Raw genomic sequence first — 22,349 nt, forward strand, 5'->3', positions numbered from 1 at the left:
ATATTCGCGTCTAAGTTAATTTCAAGAGCCCATGGATATTGCATATCGCAGACCAGATCTGACCTCCGAGTCTGTGCTACACGTCTTTGCTACGCACTAGAATGGTGTTCTGTAATTCCGTTCAAGGCTATCTCAAAGCCAAGACTAAATCTTATTTCCTAATAGCCCGTGCACCACAAAATAGAGTCAAAACGTGGGGTAGTTTGGGGGAAAAGTAGGGATCTACATCCGTTCAATCCGTCTGAAGGATGTAATAGAGAATAGGTTTTATTAGCAGATCACACGCCCCCCAGCCACAGCCCCCCTTGGTATTTCCGACTCAGCACCTATAAGATACGATTACAGCCCCTCAAACTTTCAATATTAGCACCTTCACAATACTCGAATCATTCTGAACTACTCCCACACCTGAGATCAATGAAGAGCTTCAGCCTTCTCGCATTAGGTCAAGCTCTGCTTGCAGTAGCCACCCCTCATGACTACGAGCTCTCAGCTCGCCAACAAGGCAATAGCTTCGCAGGCGTAAACTCCTTCTTCCTTCATGCCTTCAAGCAGTAAGATGAGCTCTTCCCCGTACCAATGATGATATAACTGACAATGGATACAGGCAGGATAGGTTGGACGTCCTGGACGCCATCCAGGATGCAAATCTTAAGGTCCTGCGTATCTTCATCTCACCAACTGTCCAGAATTTCAAGAATACTGGCTCCGTTGCAATGCCAGACATTGAGCCCCAAACCGTGGGAGTGTGGGACGATACCCAGCTCAAAGCCATAGATCAACTCATGGTAGAAGCTCAAGCCAAAGGCATCAAGCTCACCATCGCGATCCATGATCGTTACCAGCTCGGCTGCTGGGGAAGCGATGCCTACGTGTCAAAGTACAAGCTGCCTGCGGTAGACTGCAACACTCAGCCAGCTAGCGCCAACAACGTGGAGTTCTGGTACTCGGACAAGAATTGCATTTCCGATTTTCAGAATCGGATCCGTCACGTTCTTGAACATAAGAACACACTGATCAGCGGGAGTCCAGCCTGGAAAGACTTAAACAGCCACATCTTTGCCTTCAATATCCAGAATGAAGGTCAGGGCCATTTAAACAACAACATTCCGCCCCATCCGTCGTGGTGGTGCGATCGAGCTGGCTTTATGCGGGGAATTATGGGGAACAGCAAGGTTCTGATCTCGACTGGTACGTTGTTATGCCCCTAGAATCGCCTTTCCATCACTGACACAAGATCGTAGGTGGCGGCAATGAGTTTCCCAATTCAGATGTTGCAGAGAACTGGGCTTGCAAGGCATTGGACCTTGTCACCATCCACTCCTACATGGGCGTCAACGAATTCAAGACCAAGGGTCCAGTCGCGCTGCAGCACGCAAAGAATGCCAACAAACTCATGCTTTTTGAGGAGTTTGGTGCTACCGGGAACACTAAGTCTACCACAGTCGGTCAGCACATAGATGTATTCAATGGTCTTGGTGTACCGTGGATGCCCTGGCAAATCAGCAAGCCTGGCAACAAGGCAAGTGATTATGAGTTTTGGACCGATGAGCCTACTTATGGTGTCGTTGAGGATGGCTCGAATGATGCTCTATCAATAGCCGCTGCACAGACGTGGTCTGTCTAAAAACCTCAATGATAGCCTCTTCTCCATCGGTCTGGCTTCTTGAAGGCTGAAGCAAATATCTCCTTGCAGATATTGAGGGCTATTTAAAAGGTGTCCCCAAGTTTATAGGATATTTAGGATGGCCAAACACACATGTCAAATAGACATATTAGACTATATGATTGCACAAAGGCTCTTAATTGTAATTATACTCCTCAAAAAGCAACCTCTGAGGAAGTTTTGCAGAACGTGTTAGGAACTCCCAATTGAGCTGATTGTTGGGGCCGAGAGGAGTACAGAAAGGGATGGTTCAGCAAATTATGTATAGTATGATATGCGAATTGCTGGTATACCCATGGACTCCACTATCCACGATTGGCCTGAAGGTGTTGGCCTCCTCGGCCAGTCAATCGCGCGCTGTCAAATCGGTGGCGGTCTGGGAGTTTCGTCTCTGAATCCATGAGATAAGCGTTGATAACGGCGTATCCAGACTCGATAGACCAAGGAGGCGGTGCACTGTTGGTCTACCGAGATCATTGCTTCACGTATATGCGGACCTCTCCCCAAAGTGTAGACGTCTGGATCATGTAGGTCCATGTTCCACTTTTGTTGTCAGCACACATAATTCCGTCTTGAGTTGATATTTCTTAGCTTGGAATGGCTGGGGGCATTTGATTGACGCTCTTCCGCGACACTTTACACATGGCCATATACTGCGGTCTGGTAATATCTTGCAAGATGTCCGTGGCGAAGGATTCGTGTCCGTACATCTGCTGTAGTAATTGTAGGCTCCAGAACCCTCTTTGTCGGGTTTCTGCGCGCAAGCCAAAATCACCAGAGACGCAGGTCTCAACATCGAGATTGGTAAATTTTGCAAGTGTAATTGCTATAGCCACGTGAAGATATGCTAGGGTTAACTTGTTGGCTGTATAGCCCGTTTAGCATAAATCCGTGCAGCTAGGATAAGCAGGTGACTTACACTGTATGATGGCTAGGGTTAGCATACAAAGGTTCTGAATCGTCGTGATTGATACCTTGCCATCCCCCATTTGCTGCATGATTCGCACAACCGGCCTTGGAAGAAAGGATGCTTTAATTAATAGGAATTAAGGGTCAGCAAGGATAGGACTGTCTCATCACTAAAATCCTGGATCGATGACTATAATAATATTTATATCAGTAGTCTATAGTCTACAGCAACTCAATTCTCTAGTCAGAATTCAAGTTATAAAGTCTGGATACTTATATCCACGAAATTACAATAATACATCATCTCAAAGTTGTCATGTTATTACATCCGGCTCTCTGGGGCTATTCTAAGGTTAAGCTACTTCTTTGCTGTAGCCCAGAGCAGATCTCCAAAGCCAGGCATATCACCTCCTGTCACCACTTCTCCACCCGCAGCATCATATTCTTTTTGGCCTTGGTAGTCCATGGGTTGTTCAATCCCTTGGCTTCAGATGTGTAGTAAAAGAGATCCCATACAGCTGGTGCTTTCTTGACTCCACCCGAAACCTCTTGAACAATGCCTCTATTAAACTCGGAGATGTCTTGCCAGGGACCATTGACCAAAACAGATTCGCATCGTCGCCAACTCGGGTCATATGTTACTGTTTCATTCAGATTGTATTTGGCTGCATACTCAGCTCCTTTGAGAAGTAAGTTGTTGCCATAGGTGAAAAGATCATACCCTTGAGTCTTGGCAGTTCTAGCGGCAAGGGCAAGCCAACCGAGACCAGACATGACATGGCCCTGGTCTCGGCCAGACTCGGAGTTCTGGCCTGTCTCCGAATTGATGGTTGCGTCGATGCCAGCACACCAGTCATTCTTCCACGACCATATGGCGAAGTTGTATGCTGAAACGTCTTCTAGGTATACTGCGTAATCCATCAATGCTTTGATGGAGGCGATGCCGTAATTAGCCTGGCCAATGATCAAGCTCTGTCGAAGAAATAGCCAGTAGAGCTGGATACTGAACCCTTGACCTCCCTGCCACTTTGCTCCTACCTCGGTCCAACCGCCCTCCCATCGCATGATCTCTGCAGCATTCGCAAAAGTGTCCCTTCAATGCCGATGAGAAGTGAGCGGTCGGTCCCAATGATGTTGGTCAAGTTTGTACCCCAAGCATCTAAAATGGTTGTGGAGCGATCCCAATGAGCTTCATCATTGGTGATATACCCTGTGGTATCTCAGTTAGCTATTAAATCCTATGTGCATGTATAGAGAACAGTGCGCCCGTACACATAATGGCATTGTGGTAAGCAGCACGAGCGTCATTCGCAAACGAGGTGTAGTTACTGTTGGATCCACGAGAAATCACAGCATATGGCCCCTTCATCTGATAGGAGGATTTTGAAAAACTGCTGTTGGCAAACTGTTCATAGCCTGACTTCCATGGATCGAGTCCTTTACGAACGCCATTTCTCATGACTTCAAGATCCTCATGAGAATGCCAGAGACCCGGATGGTTGAAGTCGGATGGCTTCCGCTTCATGCCCTCAGTCCAAGGAACATAGGGGATCGCAGCTTGACAGACGGTCAATAATGCTCAATGTTGATGTCATATTCTGCTTTGTGCAAGTATTTACCATTGATGCTCGGGACATCCTGCACCAAGCCAGCCACCCCCGATACGAGAAAGAGTGAGAACTGACCTATTGTTAGCCAAGTGATTAACGTGACACGGAGATGAACCATACAGTAAACAGTCTCATGTTGAACAGTTCTCGTTGATGTTGATGGTTGCGAAAATGGCTTTGTTATGCTGCACCAGCTATTGAACGTAAATGAATACCCTCTTGCTGCTATAGAGATCGACACCAGTACGGCCAAGTCGATATACGTGGCGTGATTAAAAGAAATGCATAGTGACGCTATTGGTGTCTTATGATGCCTGGTCAGTAGGGTTAGTGGCACGTCGCGGGGGACATCTCGGGCCAGCTCCGATAATTAAGCCGAAGGTCATGAAAACCCCGGTTACAAACGTCTCGGCGTAATAGCTCCGAATTATAACGTGCATGAAGGTAAAGTAATCACGCATGCATTTGCGGGGAATGTTTGGGGAATCTGGGGAATGATGATCATGCCAGAAAGTGAAGGACAATCTCTTGAACGGGTTCAAGTCGCAACGGCAATCCTAGCACGAAGACCACATAACGACACACGATCGGATGATTGATCGGCCATCATCCGGGCTAGTTTAATCAGGAGATCTTGGCTGGGTTACAGTATTGCGCACATTTCACCTTGTTCCACGACTTGATGCCTCGTGCTCTTAGCCGTTTCGCTGCATGGAGAGATCCTAAATAAAGCATGGTGCGATGACGCGGAGTATGACATGGAAGGATACATCTAATAGTTTTTCAATGCACTAAAGACATGTCGGCTAGTTTCTTCCGGGGGTATGGAGTCAATTTACCTGAAACCGCATCTCTGTATTATGCAGTATGGCTACAATGAAAACGGCATCTCTCATAGATTATATGCAAAGTTTTCGCAAACAAGTCAACGGAATCTTAACGCCTACATATTTATATTGCCCAAGAGACCCGTAGTTAGTCGATGAAGCAATTTGTGGGATGCTTTAGAGAATGCTAATGCTTAAGTTAAGCATAGTGAACTAGATAAACAACCTTGCGAATTAAGATGATCCTGAGCGACAGTTATCGGGTTATGCAAGGGAAAAACACCACGCTGTAACAGTCGTGACGATCACTTCAGCTTTGGGAGATCTATTGGGAAAGGCTATGGGAGCCGTCTCGAAATGTCATTTCCCCCTCTTTTCGCTTATGCTACATGACCATTTTCATGCGAACTGCGCTGTTTCCATACTACCCACTATTGTGCTTCTTACTCTAGAACTTAGAGTTAAGTGGATACAAGAATCTCTTGTCCCCAAGCGTGAATTTAATACAGTGCTATAAGCTCTTTTATAAGCGGAATTTACTGTCTCGAAAACTACAAGTAGTTAGTTATTCATGTTTGCAAAGCCAAATCATACCCTATGTTGCAATCGGCTTATGTAAATATAGCGAGTGTGTATAGAAGACAATTAGTTACACATCAAACTGGACTGAGTACTTTTCCGAGTAAGCCTTAGAGTCCTAGTCCGAATTAACCGCGGAGAAGTAGTACCTTTCACAGTGTTTTGTATTATATTAGCGTTTCTTATCTTGCTTGAGAAGATATTTTCGTACGACGTCTAAGTTGTGAGCTAGATGTTGTTTATAGTCATGAGTTATTTCTGGCTGACAGATCATTCCACCACAGATATCTTATAGAATCAGCACCCTTCATCCCTATATAACCTTCAACCATTGCTTTTACGTTCTGAAAATGTATTATATATATTCTAATGAGCACTACGCTCTTTAGAACTATCATTTTCAGTGTACAGTTGGTAAATCTAAACATATTATTCTCTAGCTGATATGCATTAACTATACACCAAACAATGCTTACAATAGAGAATCTCTCGTCACTCTCCACTCTTAGAATCACCACGATATTCCTTACTGGCAGCTTGCAGATTATCGGATTAGAAGTCATACCTGAAATCAGGATTCTCCTTATCTGTTAAATCTGCGAAAGCATTCAGATGCCCCAAGTGGTCACCTTCAGTCTGCTTGTGACTGTCATTGGCGGCATGAGACGCCTCCAGAGCCGCCTTTCTCTTGTTGGTATTACGACGAACCAACAAGAGCCGAAGGATCACAAGGAATATGTTGAAGAGAACGTAGAGACAGAAATGCGCGGTAAATCCTTTCTCGTAACGAGGCGAATCGGACTTTTGGAAGATCTTGAGAACATCAGCAAATATCACAAGAAAGCATCTGCGGAGTAAGATACCTGTGGGGCGGTCATATTACCAGCAGCCCAAGCCACAAAGGTTATGGCAAGCGTGGTAGACTTCTTAGTCTGGCCGGCAATGTTGCGAGAGATGAGGGAGAATATCAGGTTTCCTTCTGCAAGATAGAATTGTGTGCAGTAAAAGGCGATGAGTAACCCAACGCGATTCGAAGATGTCGGTGGTATGCTGTAGATAATGGCAGTTCCAATAATAGGAGGGCTATCACATATGTTAGTGCTTATGTGCTTTAATCAGAACCTTTCATCCAACTTACATTGTCCATGCGTGCATTACCCATGCAGTCTGGCCTGTGGCTGTTGCGAGTGTAGCACTTCCGATCATGACTATGATGGTCACAGCACCCTGAGCAATGTTGAGGAGCTGGGTTTGGAGATAGGTGAATCCGAAGGAGGAAATAATTAGATTCGAAAAGACACCCAGACCGCCGATGATCAGCGTAGAGGTGAGTTGAAGCATGACATAGCACCAGACAATAGGATCAGTAGCTGCTTCTATAGCCTGATACCTTTTGTAAGACTTGTTTTGGATACCGGTCTCGTTGGCACGGACACGCTCAACCATGAGCCGCTTCTGGTCTTCGTTGAAGCACTTTGCCATCATCGGAGAATCGGGCAGCCACCAGCCGATGAACAAGCCCCAAACACAGGTAAGTAGTCCAAGAACGAGGAAGAGTAGTTGCCAGGGAAAGATGACTCCATCCTTATAGTGAGACACTCCCCATGCAATGATACCACCAACCTAGAAGTATTTTGGTTAGTTCAGTACACCTTAATATTATGCTTGGAGGAACATGTCATACCATGAGCTGGACTCCAGTCATGCAATACCAAAGCGACGTCAAGATACTTTGTTCCCGCTTCGTGTACCACATACTCGTCCTACCACATCATATCATTAGATCAGAAGAGACAAAAATCGTAGATAATATTCGTGACTCACATAATGATAAAAGCCGGCTGAACACATGACTCAAACACACCCAAAAGAAAACGAACTACCATGAGGCTTACAAAGTTCTTGGCAGCTGCAGAACAGACAATCACAACGCCCCAGCAGAAGACATTGGTCGCTAAGTACTTGGCAACCGGCAGCTTTTGGAGCAGAAAGTTGGTGGGATATTCTCCGACGAGAACTCCCATATAAAGGATTGTTCCTAGCCATCTTGATAGCCAATTCGTCAGTATGTGTGCTATTATCCTCATTGCCACAAAGTAAGAGACTGCTCAACTTACGAGAACTGCTGCCCGTGAAGATTGGCATCTTCCTGTATACCCATGACGGACGAAAACCCAAGCGTGCCTTTATCCAAGGATTGACAGAAGTATGTTCCCAGCATGCAAGCCAAGATTCGCCTGTTGACAGTCCAGAATAGCTCTTTGTTTGTCTTATCGTCAATCTCAACCGGGGCATCTTGGGCGTAATTGGCAGTCTACGATTGGGATGTTAGTGCGTGGGCTACGTAAGACTCGGCGTGTTCTACAGCACCTCAAGATCTGCGGTCGCGTTCTTTTGATCTAAATTGGCAGTTGCCCCAGCAGGAGTGATGGGGTCACTATGCTGTACCTCGACTGATTTGGCCATGGCGGGTCTTAGACTTTGATAAATTGCAAGGTATGCCAAGAATTGATACCGTCGGTGTGTAATTGCTCTGAAGTATGAGTGGTGAACGAAAGTGATAGACGAAGACAGGAAGACCTCATATAACTACAACATCTCCAGACTGTTGAAGCTCCGATACAGATACAGTATACACCAAGTCACGAATAAGAGAGCTAATGCGGGGAAACTGGTGGCGGAGGACGGGGGATTTATCGGGACTGCGCCCGATACCCCAACAGGGCGATACCGTCGTATGGCCCGCTAGTAGTCGTTGCAATTAGCGAACACGCCACTGACAGACAGGGCGTCACCATTGACCAGCCCCCATCCATAGCAGCTCTGATGGTGGTGTTTTAGGGCCAATTGTCAGAATAGTCTCCGCTGCAACGATTTGTACTCTACTAGCATGACTTTCTAGACATACTACGATGAATGACCCATTTTGAGGCGCTAATAATAACTGTTTCCACCAAATTTGATGTTGGAGATATTGTATCTGCTGAGAATAGCAGCAGCATCAAAGCTGTGTCAGTCGTGGCGACTAAGCACAGTAATAAACAGAGTCCCGAACTACCGTTATTTGTGCAGCTCCTATGAGCTCTCACTCATTAGATGAAATAATAAATGTAAGTCTGATATTGTTGATCTTTAATCGACGGCAAAAAGTACTATTTTCTCAATTGAAGTGAAAATCTAGATTGAAAGAATATTGAGCTAGGTATTGGTCATGATGCCTTTATTGTGTGTGAAGTTGAACGGAAACTCAAAAGTCGCACGTACAATCGAGGATAGTAAGCAAAATAAAAGTTAACTTTAATTATTCAATCTCTCTACTAATACCCAATCTATGATAGTGATCTCAATGCATTCATCTCTAAAAGCTTGTTCCCAAACAGCACAAAGAAGTAATCAGCGTATACAAGCCCATGATCAGCCCAGCGGCGAGGAGCAAATTCGAAATTGTTGATAGTCGCTCCATTGAGGATAGTATCTCCGAGCCCTACAGCTGTCTTGACACACTTCACCACAGTGGTTGAGCTATTATTCACTGTAGGAATCGTCTCCAGGTCCTGCTGCTGACTGGCGGCAGAGTTCAAGTGTCTCTCGCAAACAGCATCTACTATCCGTAGGGCATGGCCGAGATACGGAGATGTCTCGGATCTATTCTGGAGGGATTGGTGGATGAGCAGCATGCCGTATGCAGCAATCATGGCTGCGCTTGTATCTGGGGGCTGCGTAGCAGCACCAGCCTCGTCTTGTGCGTCAAAGTCCCAGGGCGGAATATGGGTGTCAGGCAATCTCTTCAAGAAGTAATCGGCACAGTTCTTCGCTGTGTCGAGAAAGGACTTCTCGCCACTCCATTCATACGACTTTGCAAACCCTGCAATGGCCCACGCCTGACCTCGTGACCAACACGATGTATCGCTGTAGCCCTGGTTTGTGAGACATTCTTTAAGAGTGCCCGTCGAAGGGTCGAAGTTGGCAACGTGGCAGCTTGACCAGTCAGCACGAACAAGGTACTCTTTCGATGTGCGAGCATGGGCCATGGCGATGTCGAAGAATCGAGTTGACTCATCTTGGCAAGAGGTCTCGGATGCCGCCCAGAAGAGGAGGTCAAGATTCATCATGTTGTCCTGTTGAGTCAGCAATGTTAGTCTGATTCACAGAAGTTGGTTTTCAGACATCAAACTTACAATAATAACAAGAAAGTCTTTGTTTGGGTCTGTAAACGAATAAATCTTTGTCTCACAGGCATCCCATGATCTGATACAGCCGATCGTTTCCGAGAAACGGTCTGCTAAGGTGTTGGCGGCTGTCATTAATGTGTTGAACGCCTTTGGGTCACGATGAAGATCCCATTGCAAACGGGCCCAGGGGCAAATCATGAATCCCAGATCATGCGTGCCCATGAGAGACCCGTTTTGGTGAAGACTCTCCGTCCACCACTTAGAGGCATATCTATCAATAATAACTTATCAGTAACTGGTGTCGATCGCGGATAGGTCAGGGAGAAGTACTCGAGTTGAAGCATGTGAGGAAAATCTGGCTTTGGTCGCGAAAGACCAAGAAGTCGCAGTGAGGTTTGAAATTTCTTTCTACGCTCCATGATTAGGTATAGTAACCCCGGAAAGAAGCCCGAGGTCCAAAACGAAGCATCTCTGTAGACATATTCGGTGCTTCCTGGTTTGGTGTATTCCGGAAACCAAGTGGGCGGCTCTGGCTGGTTTGAGTGTTAGATTCGGTAGGTTACCACTATAATTTTCCAAGGACATACCATGTTGAGGCTTCTCTCAGCGACAGCCCAAATCTTCATATCGACGGACGGGGAGAACAGAAGTTCGAGATGCTTGAATTCACTAAATAGCGAGTTCTTCACGTCGACTTTTATTCTCTCAGTCCCATTCCTCTTCGCACCGTTTTTGTATTGGTTCTCAGACATCTAGAATAATAATGGGTTAGCAAATTTCCCAATGTTCAATTGAAACAGAGTGCGCACAGGAAGCTTTCGCTTCGTCGCCGATATCTGGCTAGGCTGCACTGTTTCTGAGAGCTTCATTGTTGCGAGCTATAAAGCGCTAAGTACAGTAAGAATCAAAGTTGAAAATGCTGATTGAAACAATGAATTGCTTATTTCAGAAAAGTTCGTTATTTCGCGAGAACAAATAATCTACTGTTGAATAATGCTTATTTTGTTGACAACTGAAAAAGCATGATGCTATAATTTAGGCCGGAGAAGATGTCGGATCATATCCCGTCAGCGTGAGTGAGACTCCATGGCTATGACCGCACCCATAAGACCCACTACAACTCCTGCTCTCCATCATCATCAATGAACTAATTACAGGCCTTATCGTATACAGCGGAGCCCGCTCCTTTTAGCCTCAGATACGGTCGGAAAAGGTCACGGGGATTTTCCGTCAGTAAGTATATCGAGCTGGAAAGATGTATACCAGCCCTATCTTGTATAGTAAGACCACCATTATGATACCATGTGTAGACGGTAGGCAAAAGAGTCCACAAGCCGGCCTCGGAGCCTGTGTCCGCCGTTTAGGTTGTTAAATAAAGTCTTGGTTAATAATCCCAATCTCATCTCAGGGCTACGCTGATTATTCCAAAACATCAGACATTGAATTTTTCTTGGAACAAGTCTAAGTACGCGTCATGTATTCCTTAAACTATGTCGTTTTCAGTTGGTTTATCTTATCTTCACCAATGGCTCAAGCCATCTGGAACCCGATCATCAGTGGATGGAATCCAGATCCCGCGATCCTAACCGTTAGTAACGATTATTACATTGCCGCTTCCTCTTTCGAGTACTGGCCTGGCATTCCGATCTACCATAGTAAATTCCCATTCCATCCTTCGCGATAGAGAACAGATCTGCTAATTGATTTCAAGGCAAGGACCTATCCAATTGGACGCTCAAGTCTCATGCTTTGACACGACCAGAGCAATTGCAACTCTATGGGACGCCCACTGGAGCAGGTAATTCAAACAGTCTAATTCTCTCTTGCGACGAAGGATATCTGACTGTCTACAAACAGGGGCCTGGGCGCCAAGTCTCTCTTTTATTAATGGCAGGTTCTGGCTCTCAGCGATGACACGTTGGACCTATGATCCCGTGGCCCGTGTATGGCCTCGAGTCTGGTTCATCTCTTCAAAAGATCTCATTAGTTGGTCTGATCCTGTCTGGGCCGAGCCATGGGGCATCGATCCTGAGCTTTTCCAGGACCCTGTGACCAACAAGACCTATCTCAATCTCATGGCCCCTAACAACAATAAAGATCGACTCTGGGGTATCGCCCAGTGTGAAGTGTCTCTGACAACAGGAAATTGCGTAGGGCCTTATGTTAGTCTATGGAACGGGACTTTGCCTCACAATTCAACAGCCAGGCCAGAAGGACCCAAGATGTATTACAAGTATGGGTGGTATTATCTCCTGATCGCTGAAGGTAAGCATGTTCTAGCCTCTATCCGAATACAAACATTAACGTCCCCTAGGCGGTACGGATCATCTACATCGATCGACTATCGCAAGAAGCAAGACCCCGTCTGGTCCCTTTGTCGCCGGACCACACAACCCTTTACTATACAATGGACAACTAGGCTTCAATAATCTTACTGTCCAGTCCACTGGACATGCCACCCTAACAAAGACAAATGGCGGATTATGGTATGCGACGTTTTTAGCTCGCCGTAACATCAACGGTTCATCTCCTCTTGGTGCGTCCGCCTCATCAATTATTTGTTAATCAACTCTAAACCACGAAAAGGCCGAGAGACATTCATGGTAAATGTTGACTGGAAGGATGAGTGGCCAGTCTTTAACCAAGGCGATCCTGTTCTACTAAGTAGGCAAATAGAGCCAGAGGTTGGTCCAAGGAAAGTCCCTAGATCATGGAACGACGACTTTTCTCATGCTGAACTCGACTCATCATGGTATCAACTCCGGGTACCGTATACTAAGAACTACAAGCTAGAGAAGGGTAGATTGGTGCTGAAACCCAATGTATTCGGTCTCAGCGACCGCGATACCCCAGCAGCATTGCTACGCAAACAAAAGTCGCTCAACATGACATTTTCGGCCACGCTCTCGAGCTTCAAGGGGGATCTAGGTCCCAGAAACAAGATCGGAATCTCTTCATACCTCTCCGAGTTTCAGCATCAAGATATTGGTATCCGAGGATGTGTTAACACTACCGGTATTTGTCTATATACCGAACTCAACAAGAATGGCACGCAGGAGGTAAGTTGCCCATTGCTAAGGTCCACGCGACTCCATCGCTAATTGTGATAGTATTGGCAAACTCCACTCAACCAAACCAGCGGGCTTTCTGGAGGCCTTAGATTACACATAAAGGCTAAACCCCTCGAATACCAGCTGGGCTATAGTTTCGGAAAGGAAGCCCCAGTCTACATAACATCAATCGTATCATCCTGGCAAGCTTTTGCTCCGCCAAATTGGTTTGTGTTTTCTGGCGCATCCTGGGCGATATTTGCTACTGGCGATGGAGAGCCCTGGCCTCACGATGGACCGCAAGTTGGATTCAACGAGGTCAAGGAAACTTATGACGCGGAGAACATTCCTGATTACGATCGCTGGTAGAAGCTATGGGCTACAGCTGTTATTGGTTTATGCTTCATCAATCATCGCAGTAGTTTGATTCAGATCAAGGAGGTGACATAAACGTGAGTTTTGCCGCGCTGTTGTTATTTGTGCACTCCTCAATCAACAAGTGTGGCGTGACATACAATGCCCCATGGGGCCCCGCCACTCGTTATCATTGTCCTACGGGGTCCAATTCCTCTGGTTCTGCCTTCGCATGTTCGCAAAACGCCGCGTGCACATCGAAGCTTATCAGCGTTGCTTTATCGCGACAACCCGATGCCGAACATGAGTTTCCAACCATACTCAGAGCAGGACAACGATGAAGACTCGCAGTCACCTACTAGCCTCAATGGAGTCCATTCAGACAAACCTCGGCCTGAGAAACGCAAGCGCTCCAGCAAAGACGATCCCCAAGGACCTTCGTGTTCTCTATGTCGCAGACGGAAGGCAAAGTGCTCAAGAGATCAACCATGCGGCACTTGTATCAAGCTTGGTAAATCCAACTTATTCATCAGACTTAACCAACTGATGTGTTATAGGTGCCGAATGCACATACGACCAGGAAAGGTCAAAGCCCGGCATGCGAGCGGGGGCTATTGAGACGTTGACTCAGCGTGTAGGTAGGCAGCAAAACAACGTCACATACTCAATTCTTGTAGCTGACATACTTGCTGGTAGCGACACTGGAAAATATGTTTGTTGGCCAGGGTCTTCTCTGGCAGCAGATCTGGAATAGCATCAAGCAGCCAAATAACCAGGGGTATGGGCCAACTCCAGACTCTCGTCCAGAAATTTCAATCCAACAGATGGCATCTGATGTTCGAAGACATCTTACTGAGTTACCGTTATCGGAAACCGGTCAGCAAGTGGATTCGGCTGCAGAAGGAATTCAAACAAGAAGAACGTTCAATGCAACAAAATCGCGCCAGCCAGAAAATATACCCAGTCTCCAGCATCAGATTAGCCTGGGTAAACTCCCTCCGGAGGATCTAGTGGACTCTATGGTCAACATATACTTCAACCAGATCCATCCTTGGATACCCATGTTACATGAGCCAACATTTCGAGGGCTGCTCGCCAATCCTTCCGGAAGAGCGCGAGGATCGACAATACTCCACGCAATAGTATCTCTCTGTATACGATTCTCAGACGATCCGCGACTGCAGAACGCTCCAGAACTCCGTGCTCAATATTCCACTAGCTGCCGCCAGACAGTCATAGTTGCGAGTATGGAGTCTTTTTCAGTCGAGAACTTGCAAGCAATGACCATCTGTGCATTTGACATAATTGGTAGCGGCAGAGGTCCCTCAGCATGGTCCATAGTCGGAAGCATGTCTAGAACCGTTGAACAACTACGTCTCAGCACCGAGGAGGAAGAGGAGGTCCAGTCATATCAGTCCAGGTCGAAGGCTCTAATCGAGAGGGTGGCGTTTCTCCCCCCAGCGTCAACATGGACCGAAGTAGAAGAGCGGCGCCGCATCTTCTGGAATGTCTTCCTCATGGATCGCTTCTGCAGCATATGCACTGGCTGGAATCTCTCGTTGACTAGTGCTGATGTCATGAGGAGGCTGCCTTGTGAGGGTGCCATATGGGAGACTGGGGAACCAGACCAGACTCCGACTCCCTACTTTGGCATTTCAACTCGGTCCCACGGCCGTGAGAAAGATTATCTGCCAGCCACTCGCGATACTGAAGATGGCCAGACTTCTCTAGGCGGCTTCGCGTTTTGTATAGAGGCAACGGAGAGTCTGAGCCTCGTCACGTCGTTCTTTCTTCAATACCGAGTTGATTTCAAGGAGGTTCAAGAAGTTCAGAGGTGGCTTGTGAGATTTAAGCAGTTAGATTTACGGCTCGTACAGTATGTATTCTCTTCCTATGTAATCGATGAAGACATGGATCTGACCAGAACAGGTGGAAATTATTTCTCCCTGAGAAATGGCGCAAGGCTTGCCAATTCAACAATGACGGCAACTTGGATCCAAATCTCGTCCTTGCGCATATAGCGCACAACACTGCCGTTGTGCTCCTCCACCAGGGCTTAGCCTATCCTCTAGCAGAATGGCAGTCTCTTCCCGTCAGATTGCCGTCTTCATCTAGCGCAGAAACCTGCCAAGTCGCGGCTGACGAGGTTGCCACGATCGCAGAGCAATTTCTTGGTCACTCAGATTTACTTATAAGTCCGCAATTTTCTTTCTGTCTCTTTGTATGCGGCAAGATGCTACTGACCCATGCCGCATACTACCAGTCTGCTCTCACTTCATCTTTTGATTCCATCATATCGAGCCTCGCAGAGATATCTCGCAGGTGGAACGGGGAACAGCCTCCAGCCCGAGCCAATCTGGCTTCCAAGTTCTGCTCGCGCCTCGAGAAGGCTCATATTGAAGGTTCCGGTACAGTTGACATCCGGGAAGCGTTTTCCGAGAAGCAAGATGCTGTCCCCTTGTCAAGAATTGAGCACGTCAAATTTGGTAGCTCTGGTCTTCAAAGGATGAGCACTTCAACTGAAGTAACAGTGCCAGGCGTGTTGGATGGAGGAATCGGTATTGGCAATACTCAGACGGAGTCGCCAGAGAGCATCTCCCTAGCTTTCCCGCCACTTCCACTATCATTCCAGATGGGTAGCGCAACCCACGATTCAATCTTCGTTGCGCCAGCAAAGGCAAGTAATGACACACGAGTAGCAGCCCGAACGGACATGAATATAGCAGGGAATTGCCTAGATTTTGATGAAATGTTAGAGCAGACGTTTCACCCCTCAGAACGCGTCAGTATGCTGAGTCAATCATATTTTGGAGACTAATACAATTACAAATATTAGCTTTGGCCGCAACAAATAGCTTATGTTTATTATCAGACACGGTGTGTTTAGTGTAAGGTTTCGACCTGTAAATGAAAATATCAGATTGCGATTCTTGCAGTCTGTGTTTAGTACTGTGTGTCGAGTTAGCCTGTCGTAAATTGCCTGCATGCTTGACGTCTACTGAGAGTTAGTTAACGGTGACTTTCATTATATGTAGAACAAGAGGTGTCATGGGTTCCGACGCTCCAAATGACTTTGAGTGCTATCCCCCCACCGAAGAGAACCTAGTTGAGTTGAATAAAGGTAGTTGTCAAGTTAATTCACTTTGCTAACACCTAAAGACCCGGAGATAGGAATGGGCTACAGATCAGGAGCATGTACATCGAGCACGACGACGCTTGGTACTGAATCCATGACCATCGCTTCGCAACCCTCGGGAAGACTGCCGCTGGTTCCGCAGTAAAAGGCTGCGCTACTGTCTCACTCCGTAATGAACTTATCCGTTGCGGTCATATGGATGGTTAGGCTGTGCATTTAATCACTGCGGCTCTGGCACAGCGTCTAGCTAAGCTCATGATGATGCCAGAGGATGATATTGATACAGGGAAACCACTGACTTCGTATAGTGTAGATAGCTTGGTTGCTGTTAAAGTCCGGAATTGGATTGCCAAGGAGGTTATGGTGGAAGTCAGCGTTTTTGATGTTATGACCAATATCCCTATGCGTCAGCTGGCTGCTGAACTGGCTGCAAAGAGCAAAGTACTGGCTCAGGAGGCACTATAACTCTGATTTGATACTTTGCCTCACCAAGGAGGAGCCAAGGTTTTGTTCGTCATCTAGAATTTGATATATAATACGTCCCAAGTCTAGTTTTGTTTTGTTTCTAGCTACCTCATTCTATGTCTCCTTATCGATTTACCTCTATAATTAATTTTAAATCAGATATCTAAAACTTCATCCTGGAATTATAAAGTAGGACCCTCTGATTTATTTTTGACTACGTTAATTGATCGTGTTAAACAGTATGTGTAGTGAACCCCAACCTCAACCCCTGAACTGGGAGGCATTGTCTTATGCTTTTACAAGTATTGGAAGAAGGTTTCGAATTTGAGAGTCAGATAATACTCGCTCATTAATATCCAAGAAAACACCCACGTGCTTAGCAAATAGACCTTGACACCTAAACTAAACCCTAAACCCTTCCTCCTAATGATCCTTATATAAGGGTACATGTGTCCCGCTTCCTCGTATTCCGGGTTCGAGAAGAGACAGACGTATCCACCTTTCAGCCACCACTGCAATCATGTCTAAGCCTTTGAAGGAGATGAAAATACTTTCCTTGGGAATGCCGCGAACAGGTTTGTCCTAACGCGACGACCCCTTCTTTATACAAGCTAAAAATATATCAGGATCATCTTCCATCGCCAAGGCTCTCACTATCTTGGGATATGATGGAGTACATCACGGTATCCAGTCAATCTCCTTGCCGCTCGAGCAGACCCTTATGTCTAAAGCTGCAGACTCGACATTTCCATCGTTGCCAACATACACCGGAATTCCCTTTACACGCAACGATTGGAACGCACTTTTCAGCAACTATGAAGCAGTCACAGACATGGGCTCCCTTTTCGCCCTCCAGCTTATCAAAGCATATCCGCATGCCAAAGTCATTCTTGTGGAGCGCGATGTTGATACTTGGTTCGAGAGTATGAACGAGGCTTGTTTCAACAGACTCTGGGGTTGGCGCGCAGACCTCATTATCGACTACCTCGGCCCAATTTGGGGTCTACAAGGCGGTAAAACACTCCGAACAGTTCTTCTGTGCTTCTTTGGCGCTCAGAACGTGGATGGAATCAGAAAGGTTGCCAAGGACCGGTACATAAGACACTATGAAGAGATTCGAGCAGCGGTGCCCAAGGAGAGACTTCTTGAGTTCAAGCTGGAGCAATCTTGGGAACCATTGTGTGAATTCTTAGGCCATGATATACCAGAGGGAGTTAATTTCCCTGTGGGAAACAACAGGAGTGAGCATATTGCTCGTATAAAGACTAAGGAAAATCGCTTTCTTAGACTAGCTCTTGTTACAGGTATAAAAAAATCCATACCTTGGGTAATTTTAATTACTATCGTAGTAATTGGCCTATTCATGGGGTAAGCTCTAATTGCACACATCGCATTCAGAGCCCAGTCTCTTAATATTAGATTTTATATGAGAGGCCAAGAGCCTTCCAGATATCTATAAGGGCAATGGAAACTATATCTTGATATGAAGCACTGCATTTAATCTTTTCATATTTGGCAATATCCGCTTCGCTCTCTACCATTTCACTCAGTAGTCTATCTTAAATTTAATGAATAATGGAGCCTACGAACCGAACAAGAACTGAGTTAGTCTATTTGAGGGTGCCCAATTCGTCGGAAACATTTCATTGATCTTAGGCCTTCGGAGCAGTGGACGAATTGAGGTTGATGCTGGTGATCACTGTCCATGGGGCCTGGACTTCTTCGGACCTTCGATGTCGACTCTAACTGTCGTCAATATTTAACGCGTCCAGCTAGGTCTGGCCGGTTCTAGATCAAAGACTTGTCCATATAGGGATGTTCCCCGCACGTGATGGCGCGCTCCAAGCCGTAGCGCAGAGCTAAAGAAAGAAAACTATTGAAAAGCTGCATCTTGTCGTATAATGCGCTACAAGTGGTGGTATGGAAAATGTCTCAGTTGTGTAGTGATATTGTTTTGTTCAGCTGTCCAAAATGTCGCCACTTTCTTCGAGTGGCTATCTGAAGTATAGACTAGTCTTGTCTTTCAGGCGGGCTAACATCCGGTTCTAGTTTGCGCAAGATCAGCTGAATCCGCCGCGCAGCTAGGTTAGTATGAATCTTTGTAGTGGCCAATGGCCAGTGAGGAGAACAAGAGGTCTAGGCCATTCTTTTATATATAATGTCTCAAATATCATTCCAGAAGTATACAATGGGCCAATTAACAGCACTGCTATTGATTCATTAGTCTTTTTACTATCGTTAAATAATTAATAAACTAATGAAATAAATCTTTAGCGTGGTTAATGGCTGATGGTCTTCGCGGGGAGAATGAGAGGTCTAGGACGTTCTTTTACATGTGATGCCTCAAATATCATTGCAGAAGTGCATACTGGACTGGTCTAAGCTAGTGGACAGCGACATTGTGTATGGGCTATGGACTTTGGCATAAGTATAAAGTGAATGTACGACCACCGACCGCAATTCGATAAGATCATCAATCCTCCTACATTTTCTCTTGCAGCCTTGCTTCCTACGCAGCGGCTTTGTTTTTATCATTTACATCCAATCTCACACACATCGCAATATGACTCGCGAACCCTTCGACGTGCCAGTCCACTGGCCGGCCGATAACAAAGTCAACTGGCCTGGCAAAGACAGCGATTTTTATAAAAAGACCGGCATTCACATGTACTACATCTCTAAGGACGATTGGAACCCATTCTACACATACCAGGTCGAGATCCGCGCGGATTGGCCTTTCACATATACATTCTACGACGAGACGGGCGACAGCTACTCGGTGTCGATTTGGATGGTAGGAATGAATGAAGACCACTCTGTCAAATTCAATTCGGATCGTCCTACCATCGTACGCGTCACAGGGAGCTAAGTGGAGGGTTTAAATGACAAGGGGTTGCAAAGCAGAAGCAATAATGATAGGCAGAACATGAAGATGGCTGTTATGTGAGCCGACGGAAGCTTCATATAAGACTATGGCTCGCCGCCGTACGTATGAGTGCTTAGATGGGAAGATCACGGACAGGACCTAAGGTACAGCTAGATCATGACGGACTTCTGGTTATCAAAGATAGACTTGTTTTTATTTCTTTAAACAGATATCATCAGATTATTAAATGAAGTAGTGGTTTCTCAAGATAGCCTAGCCCTAGTTGAGTCTTTTCTTTATATGCCTAAAGCTTCTCTCATAGATAGATGTAAATCCCTTGAATTGGTTGTGGATTAATCTTTCACTTTCTCTGCTTCTTGCTCTCGTAGATGGGCTAAAACAAAAAGTATGTCTAGAGAGAAGACCTCGTTATTGCAAATGATCTTCATAATCTCCAACGATATTGAACAAACGTTTCAATCGAAATGTATGAGGCCACTAAAGCTGGGCAATTTCTGCTAAACACCAAACCTGAATAACCCTGAGACTACCACACTTTTCCAACTACCCAACCAGCCGCCTTCTTATGGGCCGTCAGAATACCTCCAATTGCACACTCGCACAACTTCTTGATTATAGTCTTGTCAGACGTAATAGTCATACCCACAGCGCTTTCATTCTTCAACCACTCAACAACAATATTACAATCGTCTAGATACGTCAAGATAGGCGTGTCGAACAAAAGGGTTTCGGCGGCGCTGCCGTCAAACACAAATGTTATCAGACCGTTGTTTGGGCGAGTAAACCAACCCCATTCTGAGGTTGAGATTGTAAGCCACCCGTTGCGAGATGATGTGACTCCCGTGGGTGAGGCGCCTTCAATTGTAAACCTAACCTCAAACTTGGGTCCTTGGCCAGATTGCATTACAGTTTTGGGAGATAGCCTAAACTCGCCAAGGAACCCGTGCCGCTCGTCAAGGTCGACAGTAAACGGTGTTGCTGGACAATTCTTGAGGCTCCATGTTAGCAGGGAATGGCTTGTTCGGTTTTGTATCAGCTGAACTCACATTCAAATAGCGCCATTCACCGTTATTAGGTGGGTCGAATCCTTTCACCTCGGTCACTGTAAATCGCATATTGTCTGGCATTTTGTTGATGTACAAGGGAAAGGTCATTGTTCCAATACCCATGGTGTCGGTGTTGGAGAAGAATGAATTGTATAGAGAGCCAACAAGCTTGGATTGAGAAAGGTCAATGGTGTGAAAGCTTTTATTTCATTAAACAGCACTGAATTAGTAATCTATAGGATAAACCATTTTCTCTAGCGCCCTGATCGGTATAATACATCTATATAACTTAATATTTATTTTTAAGCTAAAAAGTAAAGCTATTCTTAAATTAGTAACTTTTTAATAATAAATCTTATAGATAAAGGATTTACTATTTATATAGTATTTCCTTAATATACCTTTTTTACCTTAAACTTAAATAGGTAAAAGAGGTATAAAATTAATATCTTTAAGGCAGTTTTTCTACTATATATTTATCTTTATTAAGGGAAAGGTTATATATATTTATAGGTTATAAAAAGTAAGGTATTATAGTAATACTAAAGATATTATATAATTAATATACTTATAATTTAATATAATAATAATAGATTTTAATTATAATATTAATAATAATATTTATAATAAAAGCTAAATAAAGAAATATTATTAGAATTTATTATTCTTTAAAGGAGAAGTTAATTAATTAGTTTCTAAGAGGGAATAATATATATTCTTAAGCTTTATACTTATATACTATATAATAGAGAAAGAAAAGAAGAATAAAGCTATAATATAATACCTATATTTTATTTCTATTTATAATTAAATACTATATTAAATATATCTTAATACTTAAGTTATTATAGCTAAGTTTATTAAAGAGCTATTAAATAGGTATAATATAAGGTTCTTTAATAAGCTTAAAATAATAAAATTTATATTTTATAAGTTAATTAATTAGCTTATTAAATATATTAAAATAAAAGAAATATAATATTAAACTATAAAGTATAAGCTAATAGTATTTCTTTATATTATTAGCTAAAGCTATATATAGTAAACTATAGCTTTTTATTTTAAGATTACTTAAAGCTTAATCTTCTTTATTATAATTATTATATTTAAAGTATTCTTAAAACTTTATTTATATTTTTAAGACTTTTAATTATTTTATAAAGAAATAAAATAGCTTAAATAGTAAATATTTAATAATTTAATAATATTATAAAGCTATAAGGCTATACTTTTAAATAAGCTTTTAATAAATCTCTATATTAAAATAAAGCTATATAAAATAATAAGATAATAGTAAATACTTTCTTTTTCCTTATATAATAAAACTATTAATAAAGAAAAATAAAAATAATAATAAATAAGTAAATTATTTTACCCTTAATATTTAATATATTAAGTTAACTTAGATTATAGTTATAATATTAATATTATATTATTATACTATTTAACCTTATAACTATAGCCTTATAATTAAGTAATATATAAGGTAATTTTATTATATATATAGTAAGATTATTAAGGTATTATATATTAGCCTAGCTTTATTTTAAGATTTATATAACCTTATAATAATAAAGCTAAAATATATCTCTATAAGCTAAAGACTTTTAACTAAAGATAATATAGTATTAATTATATTTAACTATAA

At 44.0% G+C, this 22,349-nt stretch overlaps 9 protein-coding genes across 9 annotated transcripts; 5 read left to right on the forward strand and 4 right to left on the reverse strand.

The window, feature by feature from the left end:
• Positions 1 to 417: 417 nt before the first annotated feature.
• On the forward strand, positions 418 to 1,627 carry FSST1_006665 (glycoside hydrolase superfamily; the record flags this gene model as incomplete). Its single annotated transcript, XM_083233056.1, has 3 exons — positions 418 to 554; positions 608 to 1,191; positions 1,245 to 1,627. 3 exons carry the CDS (start codon positions 418 to 420, stop codon positions 1,625 to 1,627), a joined length of 1,104 nt encoding a protein of 367 aa, XP_083090095.1.
• Positions 1,628 to 2,989: 1,362 nt separating this feature from the next.
• On the reverse strand, positions 2,990 to 3,640 carry FSST1_006666 (chondroitin AC/alginate lyase; the record flags this gene model as incomplete). The annotated part of the gene is made up of 1 exon (XM_083233057.1): positions 2,990 to 3,640. One exon carries the CDS (start codon positions 3,638 to 3,640, stop codon positions 2,990 to 2,992), a length of 651 nt encoding a protein of 216 aa, XP_083090096.1.
• A 2,503-nt stretch (positions 3,641 to 6,143) lies between these two features.
• FSST1_006667 (major facilitator superfamily domain-containing protein) lies at positions 6,144 to 8,057 on the reverse strand (the record flags this gene model as incomplete). Its single annotated transcript, XM_083233058.1, has 7 exons — positions 6,144 to 6,404; positions 6,455 to 6,674; positions 6,730 to 7,214; positions 7,276 to 7,354; positions 7,416 to 7,637; positions 7,709 to 7,905; positions 8,040 to 8,057. 7 exons carry the CDS (start codon positions 8,055 to 8,057, stop codon positions 6,144 to 6,146), a joined length of 1,482 nt encoding a protein of 493 aa, XP_083090097.1.
• An 863-nt stretch (positions 8,058 to 8,920) lies between these two features.
• On the reverse strand, positions 8,921 to 10,632 carry FSST1_006668 (Six-hairpin glycosidase-like protein; the record flags this gene model as incomplete). The annotated part of the gene is made up of 5 exons (XM_083233059.1): positions 8,921 to 9,709; positions 9,770 to 10,034; positions 10,094 to 10,296; positions 10,351 to 10,515; positions 10,573 to 10,632. 5 exons carry the CDS (start codon positions 10,630 to 10,632, stop codon positions 8,921 to 8,923), a joined length of 1,482 nt encoding a protein of 493 aa, XP_083090098.1.
• A 656-nt stretch (positions 10,633 to 11,288) lies between these two features.
• On the forward strand, positions 11,289 to 13,182 carry FSST1_006669 (glycosyl hydrolase; the record flags this gene model as incomplete). The annotated part of the gene is made up of 6 exons (XM_083233060.1): positions 11,289 to 11,418; positions 11,475 to 11,561; positions 11,621 to 12,028; positions 12,078 to 12,299; positions 12,350 to 12,822; positions 12,874 to 13,182. The coding sequence occupies 6 exons, from the start codon at positions 11,289 to 11,291 to the stop codon at positions 13,180 to 13,182; spliced, it is 1,629 nt and encodes a 542-aa protein (XP_083090099.1).
• Positions 13,183 to 13,470: 288 nt separating this feature from the next.
• Positions 13,471 to 15,985, forward strand: FSST1_006670 (uncharacterized protein; the record flags this gene model as incomplete). The annotated part of the gene is made up of 4 exons (XM_083233061.1): positions 13,471 to 13,678; positions 13,725 to 13,805; positions 13,864 to 15,043; positions 15,097 to 15,985. The coding sequence occupies 4 exons, from the start codon at positions 13,471 to 13,473 to the stop codon at positions 15,983 to 15,985; spliced, it is 2,358 nt and encodes a 785-aa protein (XP_083090100.1).
• A 1,303-nt stretch (positions 15,986 to 17,288) lies between these two features.
• On the forward strand, positions 17,289 to 18,060 carry FSST1_006671 (sulfotransferase family protein; the record flags this gene model as incomplete). Its single annotated transcript, XM_083233062.1, has 3 exons — positions 17,289 to 17,343; positions 17,395 to 18,009; positions 18,056 to 18,060. The coding sequence occupies 3 exons, from the start codon at positions 17,289 to 17,291 to the stop codon at positions 18,058 to 18,060; spliced, it is 675 nt and encodes a 224-aa protein (XP_083090101.1).
• A 1,271-nt stretch (positions 18,061 to 19,331) lies between these two features.
• FSST1_006672 (uncharacterized protein) lies at positions 19,332 to 19,637 on the forward strand (the record flags this gene model as incomplete). The annotated part of the gene is made up of 1 exon (XM_083233063.1): positions 19,332 to 19,637. One exon carries the CDS (start codon positions 19,332 to 19,334, stop codon positions 19,635 to 19,637), a length of 306 nt encoding a protein of 101 aa, XP_083090102.1.
• A 544-nt stretch (positions 19,638 to 20,181) lies between these two features.
• On the reverse strand, positions 20,182 to 20,824 carry FSST1_006673 (uncharacterized protein; the record flags this gene model as incomplete). The annotated part of the gene is made up of 2 exons (XM_083233064.1): positions 20,182 to 20,643; positions 20,702 to 20,824. The coding sequence occupies 2 exons, from the start codon at positions 20,822 to 20,824 to the stop codon at positions 20,182 to 20,184; spliced, it is 585 nt and encodes a 194-aa protein (XP_083090103.1).
• Between the last annotated feature and the right edge of the window lie 1,525 nt (positions 20,825 to 22,349).

This window comes from Fusarium sambucinum, chromosome I (genome assembly GCF_050947815.1).
Source record: "Fusarium sambucinum isolate potato_lamoka chromosome I, whole genome shotgun sequence".
NCBI classification, from domain to species: Eukaryota; Fungi; Ascomycota; class Sordariomycetes; order Hypocreales; family Nectriaceae; genus Fusarium; species Fusarium sambucinum.